Source organism: Pollachius pollachius, assembly GCF_949987615.1.
Source record: "Pollachius pollachius genome assembly, chromosome: 5".
NCBI classification, from domain to species: domain Eukaryota; kingdom Metazoa; phylum Chordata; class Actinopteri; order Gadiformes; family Gadidae; genus Pollachius; species Pollachius pollachius.
The window spans coordinates 7361520-7371519 of record NC_136938.1 but is presented as its reverse complement, the minus strand read 5'-3'; the positions used below and the strand labels follow the sequence as shown (position 1 = coordinate 7371519).

Below are 10000 nucleotides of genomic sequence, written 5' to 3'. Positions count from 1 at the left end.
TGTGTTTGTACTGACACCGGTGGCCCCACTATTAGTAGGATCAGTCAGCACAGGCCGAGCATATTGTGACCTTAAACGCAACATTGATCATGAATCAATAACTAATCAATTCCCTTTTTTTTTTGCTCCTCCCTTCTCCTCCCAGGCATGAGCCATGAGCCAAAGTCACCATCTTTAGGAATGATCTCCACGGCGACTCGTACCACGGCAACGGTCAGCCCCCTCACCCCCTCACCTCTCAACGGCTCCATCGTAGCCAATGGGAGCCCGGCTGCCCAGTCGGCCCACTCCGGATTCGCTGCAGCCCTCCGTAAGCTGGCAAAACAAGCCGAAGAGCCTCGAGGTGAGCGCACGCACGCACGCACACACGCAGACACACAGACACACATGCACACGCACACGATACACGCGCACACACACACACACACACACACACACACACACACACGCACACGCACACTCTAAGGGCAACACCTGTGTGGACAGGCTTCTCCCCAAAGGTAAGCCCTGGGACCATGTGACTCTCCACCCTGACCTTTAATCTTTGACCTTCAGATCCTTAATGGGTTAAGACGGCTGCGAGCCACTAAAATGGCGGCGCTTTGTGTGTGGATGTGTGCCTTAGGTGGGCGTCTCGGGGGGCCTTGCTGTCGCTTGTACCTTTTTCTACATTTACAGGTACATTGTGGTCCGACGGCTAAAGGTTTAGCACCCCTTAGCGCAGGGCTGCTAATAGCACTGGAGTGGTATCCACACAGGATTGAATTAGCCTAGCATCCCTTGAGATATCGAGACAAGGAGGAGCCGTGCTTGCTGGCCCAGTTCTATGTGTGTGTGTGTGTCCACGTGCGTGTTTGTGTGCGCGCGTCGTGTTTGAAACGTGTGATTGAATTCCCAGCTCTCAGAGCTCCGCTGTTAGCATGAATATGATGTAAGCGTCATGTGGCGGGGTGAGAAGTTTACAAAGGCAGCTTTTCTAATTGGGACAGGATCATATGACCCTACAACACTCACTTATACTCCCCACAGCTTTCACACACACACGCGCGCACCTACGCACAGACACACACACATGCGCGCACACACACACACAACCCCATCCCATTCCTTTCAATTTTGTCAGATTTACCAGGAATATACACACATTTGTGTGTGTGTGTCACTGTCTGTGGGTCAGTGTGTTTGTGTGATCATGCCTGTCTGTCTGTCTGTGTGTGTGTGTGTGTGTGTGTGTGTGTGAGAGCATTTCTGTGTGTGTGTAAGCGTGTCTGTGTGTGAGGCGCGTGTTTTTGTGTGTGTGTTAGCATGTGTGCGTGTGTGCGTCTGTGTGTGAGCCAACAGAGCATGTGTGTTTGTGTGGCCTCGTGCACCAGGTTCACAAAGGGCCTTCTAACCCAGCTGTCCAGCCAGGCTCTGGGTCTCTTCATCAGGCTCTCCCAACTCCTCCTCCCCCGCCTCCCCCCTGGCTCTCCCTCCATCCCTCCCTTCCTGGCAAGGAACCTGGAAATGAATCATTAAGGGGGGAAGAGGGATGGAGGGAGTGAAGTTAAAGAATGAGCTAAACAAAGAGAACACACCGCAGTTCTCTCTCTCTCTCTCTATGTCGCTCTCTCTCTCTCGCTCTCTCTCTTGCTCTCTCTCTTGCTCTCTCTCTCGCTCTCTCTCTCGCTCTCTCTCTCTCCATATATTTTAGAAGTGCCAGCTCCAATATACAGTCACTCAAACTTTTCCAATAGCAAATCCATTATCATCCTCTCTTCTCCACACACACACACACACACACACACACACACACACACACAGGTAGGCTTCCTTGATTTAGCAGCTGTTTTACTTCTCATCGGATCGCTCATCGCCGGGTGAACACGATGAATGTGCTGGGTCAGGCCCTCTTTCCATCGTGATGCATGCTGTTGCGTCCGCATATGGACTTAAGTAATCACTTTGTTTGTGATTCATGCCCGCTATTAATAAATATGTGTATATTGCCATCCCAGTACGCCTCCTTTGTCAAGTGCTCAGACGGTCCCTGCAGCGGGTCCTCTGTGATTAAGCGTCACCTGTGTGTCTCCACGCCAAAGCCACAAAGCTAATAATAATAATAACGCCGTTATTCCCGGGCTCGGCTGCTGATGGGGATGCCTGGTCATGTTGTAGCTGTCGTCGTGTGTGGGTGAGTCAGAGACCTGCCGTGGAGTAGGAGGGGAAGGGTGGGAGGGGAGAAGGAGGAGGAGGGACTACGTCAAGGTGCCGCCCCCCCCGCTGCAGGTTAAGGAACCTCTCCATCTCAGGGTCATCCCTTTAGAAACAGGCTTCCTGGACAAGCAGATGTATACACTCACATTTGTAGATGCACACAGTTACACTCACACTCACACACAAACACACACTCCAGGATTCCCGCCCACCCCCATTTGTGTGTAGTTGTTCCTGCTCCAGTGTGGTCTTCACAAGCTGCAACCTGCTGTCCCTATATTAGCTGGTTTGACTCACCCACTGTGTGTGTGTGTGTGTGTGTGTGTGTGTGTGTGTGTGTGTGTGTGTGTGTGTGTGTCACCCCCGCCCTCTATGTTATTTATCGTAACGAATAGAGCGGTAGATATGAGGACCATGACTCTATCCTCAACCCCAGGAGTATGAAATGGCTTTGTATCTCTATCAGTCTCTCTCACACACACACACACACACACACACACACACACACACACACACACACACACACACACAAATACACACACACACACTGATCAAAGAATTCTAGCTCATTCTTTCATTAGCATGTGCATATACACAAGTTCTGACACTCACACACGCACGCACAAACACACGCACACACACACACACACTGACACAGGCCCCCTGTTACTCCGCTGTAATGAATGGACGTGTGTACAGACTAGCGCCATGCTGGAGGGTGGAGGTAATGAGAATCAGAGCAGCATAAAGGAAACACGCACTCTTGCACGCACGCACGCACACACACACACACACACGCACGTCAGATGTGTGGCCTTAGAATGGCACCCATGCTGGTATCTGATTAATTAGGCTGTTCTGAGTGTAATCTACTCCCTTGCTACCTTACCTTGTTGCTTCTAGTACATTGCTTACCACATAACTATGAGAGAGAGTTGGATAGACAGACAGAGAGACAGACAGACAGGCAAGCAGGCATTTGTAAACAGCAGTTGAGCACCGCAAGTTATGCTTTCGTGTGTGTGTGTGTGTGTGTGTGTGTGTGTGTGTGTGTGTGTGTGTGTGTGTGTGTGTGTGTGTGTGTGTGTGTGTGTGTGTGTGTGTGTGTGTGTGTGTGTGTGTGTGTGTGTGTGTGTGTGTGTGTGTGTGTGTGGCCGGAGGCTCCCTTGTTTCTGGGAGCCTACAGCATGCTGGGACAGCAGGGCAGTGTGGTTCTGACCTCTCCATCTGGAACCTGCCTGGAGCTCCCACAGCCTAACTGTGTGTGTGTGTGTGTGTGTGCCTGTGTACGTGTGTGCATATGCATGCTTATGTGTCTATGTAGTTGTGTGTGCGTCCCCTAAAGGCAAAACCCTTTAGGCTCTGGCTGTCCCTGAAACACTTTCAAGCAAGCTCATTCGCTTTCGCGGTCTCTCTCTAGATTGCTCCTTCTCTCTCTCTCTCTCCTCTCTCTCTCTCTTCTCTCTCTCCCTTGCTCTCTCTTGATCTCTTTGTCTCTCCCTCTCTCTCTATCTTCTCTCTCTCCCCTGGTCCTCGCTACCTCTCTCTCTCTCACTTGCTCTCTCTAGATCTCTTTGTCTCTCCCTCTCTCTCTATCTTCTCTCTCTCCCTTGGTCCTCGCTACCTCTCTCTCTCTCTCACTTGCACTTTCTAGATCTTTCTAAATCTCTTTGTCTCTCTCTCCTTCTTCTCTCCCTCTCTCTTCTCTCTATCTCTCACTTGCTCTCTCTAGACTTCTGTCTCTCTCTTTCTCTCGTTTTCCCCCTGCTTCCAGTAACCTCCCACCTTTCGCTGCTCTGTTTATTAGCATACATTATAAATCACAATGTGCGCTCCTACAGTGAGCGCCGCTGGAACAGAGGAAGGCTGTTCTTCTCCTCCGCCATCTTGTACCGTCTTCCTTCCTCTTGGCACGCCAACACACACACACACACACACACACATTCACACACACACACGTACACACACACATGCACATACACATCAACATACATTGTGTGAACCTCCCTCCCTCCCACCCCCTCCAGTACTACAGGCACATTCAGGCTTGTGTGTGTGTGTGTGTGTGCGTGCGCATATCTTGGTGAGCACGTGTTTATGTGCGTGTGTGTTTGGTGAGGCTTGTGGCTGTTGTGTTCATGCGTAAATGTGGGTGTGTTTGCGTGTGGGTGTGAGTGTGTTCATAAATGTGTGTGTATTCATAAATGTTTGTGTGTCTTCATAAATGTGTGTGTGTGTGTGCGTGTTCATGAAGGTGTGTATGTGTGTGCTCGTGAATGCGCGTGCGTGTGTGTGAGAGCCTGGCTGAGAGGGGTGATATTAGCAGGGATGGCATATGGATGCAGGGTTGGCTGGGCGCTGCGATGCACACCAGGTGTGAAATGGACTGTTTAATTAAGTGCTGATGTTGTTCTAATGCATGCAGGGCAGAGGGGGGTGGGTGGGTGGAGGAAGAGGAGGAGATGAAGGCTGGAACATGGCGGGGGTGTCAGGAGCACCTTCTGTCTGGTGTGTGTGTGTGTGTGGCGGGGAGTGAGCAGGGAGTGAGCTGGGCTGTGTTGGCAGTGGGCTGCTGGTGGGTGGGTTAGGATGGAGGTAGAAGCCACTGGGCTCCGCGGTGGGCGTAACACTGCTGGTTTGAAGGCTTGAGGGCGCAGCGTGTATTGATGTCCCAGCCACGCCGGTGTTCTTCGGTTTCATCCGTGATTCTATGAAAGCGCTATGAAAGCTGTATTTTAATGTCCGTTCTCGATTGCGCGCTGACTTGACCAAGGGCTACATACACAGCTTTGATCATTTGTGTTTAGTGTGTGTGTGTGTGTGTGTGTGTGTGTGTGTGTGTGTGTGTGTGTCTCTCGCTCTCTCTTTTGGTGTGTGTGTGTGTCTTTTGGTGTGTGTGTGTACGTGCGCGCCTGCGTGTGTGTGTGTCATTGTAGGGTTGAGCAGTCAAGTGTGCAGGCAGCCTGGGATGGAGGGATGGAGGGATGGAGGGATGGAGGGATGGAGGGTCTGGTAATGGAGGAGGAGATGGAACGTGGAGCATCACATTAATCACACACAGCCTGGCACTGACACAGGATTCTCTCTCTCTCTCTCTCTCTCTCTCTCTCTCTCTCTCTCTCTCTCTCTCTCTCTCTCTCTCTCTTATATTTATATATATATATACATTCATTTCCACTCGCTGTCTCTCACTCTCTTGCCATTCTTGTGTGTGTTTGTGTGCGTGCACATACGCGCTCACACACACACAGAGCGAGCACGGGTGCGGCTAATGAAGTGCAGGTAGTGAGATGATGAGCCTACGTCAGGCTCTAGGGACGTGTGCTTCAGTCCTACTGAAACTACTCCCCCCCACTCTCCCCCTCCAACACAACTCCGCCTCCCCCCCTCCCCTCAGGGGCTGGCAGGGTGGCCATCTTCTCCTTCTGAGGACAGAAAGGGGCGGGGCCTATCTCAACACCCAATCACTTCCTATTCTGAAAGAAAAGGGAAATTTCCATCTCCCAAGGTTTGTCATTGGGCACAAAATCAGATGGAGAGATTGGGGAAGAGAGAGTGTGTGTGTGTGTGTGTGTGCGTGGGGGGGGGGGGGATGAATATTCAAGATGCGTGATTGAAGATTGAAGAGGGAAAATCCCGGGAGTCAGTGGCTTGATAAGGATGGTCGGTGCTGGTTCAATGGCTGGTAGTGTATGTGGTTAGTAAAGCACATAAAAATGAAAATAAAATGGTGAACAAAATTACCAGTAAAGAAAAAGAATAGATGTACACTCCGAACACATGCATTGTCTTATTTCCTTAGGCAGCAACTGACCAGATGTATCCGCTCTAAATGTGTTTATAAACAGGGAGCTGCAAGAAGGGAATAAAGGACCGTGTGTGTTTGTGTGTGTGTGTGTGTGTGTGTGTGTGTGTGTGTGTGTGTGTGTGTGTGTGTGTGTGTGTGTGTGTGTGTGTGTGTGTGTGTGCTGAATTGGATGAGAGCTGGAGGAAGGAGGATGAAGGAAGAGGGTGAAGCCAGCGGGAGGAGCCACCCTGTTCTCCCCTCTCACCTTGCTTTCCCTCCTGCTCTCTCTCAATTATTCAGTCTCTCTCTCTCTCTCTCTCTCTCTCTCTCTCTCTCGCTAGAGGGGGAGCGAGGTGATGGAGCTAGAGTAAAGGTCTATTGCTTAGAGCCTCAAAAGCTTAGGATTACTGTGATCAGCCCTCCTCCGCGCTCGCTCTAGCCTTCCTTTGTCCATGCGCGTGTGTGCACGTACATGTGTACCTGCGTGTGTGCGCGTCTGGACGCACACACGTATACCTGCGTGTGTGTGTGTGTGTGCGTTCGAGTGTGTGTGTGTTCTGAGTGAATACCCCGTGACACTAGAGCTGTATTAAGTGCAGCTCGCTCCAAAGGCTGAGTGAGCTGCTATTGATTGGTCTAGTCTTGCAGGGAAGAGTAATGGCTCTCCGAGGTGAAGGGAGAGGATTAGGCCACTAATTGCTGTTGTGCAGACAAGGTGCCCCCTCCCCTCCCCCCTCTCTCTCTCCGAGCCTCACCTCTGTCACTATCACTCTCCCCATCTTCCAGATATTTCCGGGCTCAACAATACTTGCCGTCTTTATTGCAACCTTTTGTTTTTTTTCTTTCTCTCGGCCCCTCCGCCTCCTCCAGCTCTCCTTTACATCTTTATCACCGCTGATAGGTCCACGAGATGACCTCCCCCCCCCCCCCGAGATATTGATTCCTTTTTATTATTTAGAGATATTGGTCAGGCCATGGTTAACACTGTTCAAGATCTGTTTAGCCCACGCCTACCCTGGGTTATTTGGTTGCCAGGGCAACCAGAGCTTGATGGTCCAGCAGAGATCAGTGGATGTTGCATTGATGGTGATAATTGGAGAGGATGTAGACTTGGAACCGCCGGAGGTCTTGACTGCTTTAATACGTGGCAGCCCGCACGCACACATACACACGCGTGCAATCGCACGCACACACACACACACACACACACACACGTATGCACGCCTCCTGCTGTTTTCTCTCGATGTGTGAGTGTGTGTGCGAGGGAGTGAGTGAGTGATCCATTGAAAGGGTTGTGACCCATTTTCCTGACTAATGCTGCACCCACAACAGACATCATGTGCGTCGTGTTCTGTGCCGTCAGGGAAGGGGACAGGCAGCGAGACAAAGAGACCGGTCACATGTTGGTGTCACACTGGGTAGTGGAACCAAAGGAAAAAATGAAAAAAGTAGAAGGAAATGGAGGGAGGACATATGCAGAGGTACGACGTTGTGTGAGTCTGTGCGTGTGTCAGCGAACACTGCTGCTGGCGAAGGAGAGAACAAGCAAGAGAGTTGTGAAGAGATGTGTCTGTGACCACGCAGTGACCCTGCGCTACAGGGTTTCCCCAGAGGGCTTGGTTAATGTGACACAGCAACAGCAAGGCAGAGAAGCTCATTGGGCCAGCACCTACCCCCTAGTGTTTATGTGTGTGTGTGTGTGTAAGTGTGTGTGTGTGAGTCTGCGCATGTGATTACATTTGAGTTTGTGCGCATATGATTGCTTGTGTGTGTGCATGTACTTGACTGTGTTTGTGTGTGTGTGTGTGTGTGTGTGTGTGTGTGTGTGTGTGTGCAGGGGATTGACTGCGTGTGTGTGTATATGTGTGAGTTTATATGATTACATATGTGTGTTTATGCACAAATGATTGTGTGTGTGTACGTGTGCATGTAATTGACTGTGTGAGTGTGAGTGTGTATATATGTGTTTGTGTGCTTGTGATTGCTTTGGCACGTGCTTGTGCATGTGTGTGTGTGTGTGTGTGTGAACGTGGTTACACAATTGAGCTCTGTTGTAGTCTTCAGTGTCAAGGCTGTGCTGCTCATCTTGATCACTGTCCCACCATAATAGGAGCCTAGGGCAATCCATCTGGTCATGGCTGTGTGTGTGTGTGTGTGTGTGTGTGCTTGTGTGTGTGTGTGTGCACATGCCCCCCCCCCCACACACACACACACACACCACACACATCTCACACATCTCTCACACATCACACACACCGTTTTTACTTCTTCCTGTAGTGCCATTACCGTGTTTTAAATCCACGGCCGATTGCCTTTCCAAATGGTCTGTTTCCTAATGTTTTGGCTCTCCACATCACTCCATGTTCTTCGGCGCGGGACGCTGGCGTCTCCGCTTCATGCCACCTCCTCCGTACTGACGCGGCCCTCCTCTTCTCCCCTGCAGCCGCCTCGTCCATCAGCAGCGAGTCTTCCCCGGTGTCCTCCCCGGCCACCAACCACAGCTCCCCCGTCAGCACGCCGAAGCGGGGGGCCCTGGGCCCGGCGCCCCTGCTGGTCCCCTCGGGGGGACACAGTGTGCCAAACACCCCTCCCGTCGTCACCATCGCGCCCACCAAGACCAGCAACGGCCTCTGGAGGAACGAGGGCCGCCAGGTAAAGCCACACACGCACCTTGGGCCACACACACGCACACACGTGAACACACACGCACACACGTGAACGCAAAGGCACACACGTGAACGCAAAGGCACCCACGTGAACACAAACGCACACACATGAACGCAAAAGCACACACGTGAACACAAACGCACACACGTGAACGGAAACGCACACACGTGAACGGAAACGCACACACGTGAACGGAAACACACACACGTGGACGCAAACGCACACACGTGAACGCAAACGCACACACGTGAACGCAAACGCACACACGTGAACGCAAACGCTCACACGTGGACGCAAAGGCACACACGTGAACGCAAACGCACACACGTGAACGCAAACGCTCACACGTGAACGCAAAGGCACCCAAGTGAACAGCCCTGTGTTCGAGAGCCGCATGTCTGTTTGTCTGGAGGAGGGTGGAACAAAAGGACGTGGTGCGTGACACATCACAGACACAAAGCCACAGACACACACCTGATTTAGATGCCGGTCCTCCACAGCCTCCCCACTTCCTCTGTCGGATGGACGGACCTGTGTCTGCACATTCTCTCTCCCTCCACATCGACCGTCAAGGCAGCCTTCCGGTTTTGTTTACTCCTGTACGCACGCCCAATCGCACACACATACGCACAATCGCACACACACAATCGCACGCACGCACACACACACACACACACAATCACATGCACCATCACGCACGCACGCACGCACACACACAAACACACACACACACACACACACTCCGGCTTAGTGCGGTATTATTGAAATATTTAGCTGTAACACTTGGTGTGTCACAAACACACTCGACTTATGCATGTAATACAACTCAGTGCTCTTTTTGAACCGGCCAGGCAAAATACTCCAGCCACAAATCCCCCCCCCAAGCCTCCCAGCCACCAAGCGCCCCACCCACCCCCCACCCGAGCGGCGGTGGGTGTTAACAATGACAGCTGCCACCGGGCCACAGAGGTGACAGCCTCAACGGCAAACCAACATCTGTGCTCGGCCCTCCTATCTCCACCCCTCTGGCCCCGGCTTAGCCCCACCCGCTGTGCCCTCCGCTGCCTCCCCCTCCCCCCTCCGCCCTCAGAACTCTGCCCCCAAACCCCCCCCCCCTCCCTCCTCCTCATCCATCCCTTTACACACGCACGCAAGCGCACACCACCCTCTGCATCCTCCTCACTCAGGCAGCCAAGTGCATCCCATTCTCTGCATCGCCGCCCCGAGAGAGAGAGAGAGAGAGAGAAAAGAGAGAGAGAGAGGGAGAGGGAGAGGAGAGGGAGGGAGGGGAGGGAGGGGGAGAGAGAGAGAGAGAGAGAGAGAGAGAGAGAGAGAGAGAGAGAGAGAGGA

The 10000-nt window shown here is 52.1% G+C and overlaps 1 protein-coding gene across 1 annotated transcript in view; it reads left to right on the top strand.

Annotated features, from left to right (window-relative positions):
* Nucleotides 1-10000, top strand: part of gse1b (Gse1 coiled-coil protein b) — a 63094-nt gene that overhangs the window by 35639 nt on the left and 17455 nt on the right. The window contains exons 2-3 of the mRNA XM_079737158.1: nucleotides 146-343; nucleotides 8427-8635. Coding sequence (XP_079593284.1) covers nucleotides 146-343; nucleotides 8427-8635 — 407 coding nt within the window. The remainder of the gene's footprint in view (nucleotides 1-145; nucleotides 344-8426; nucleotides 8636-10000) is intronic.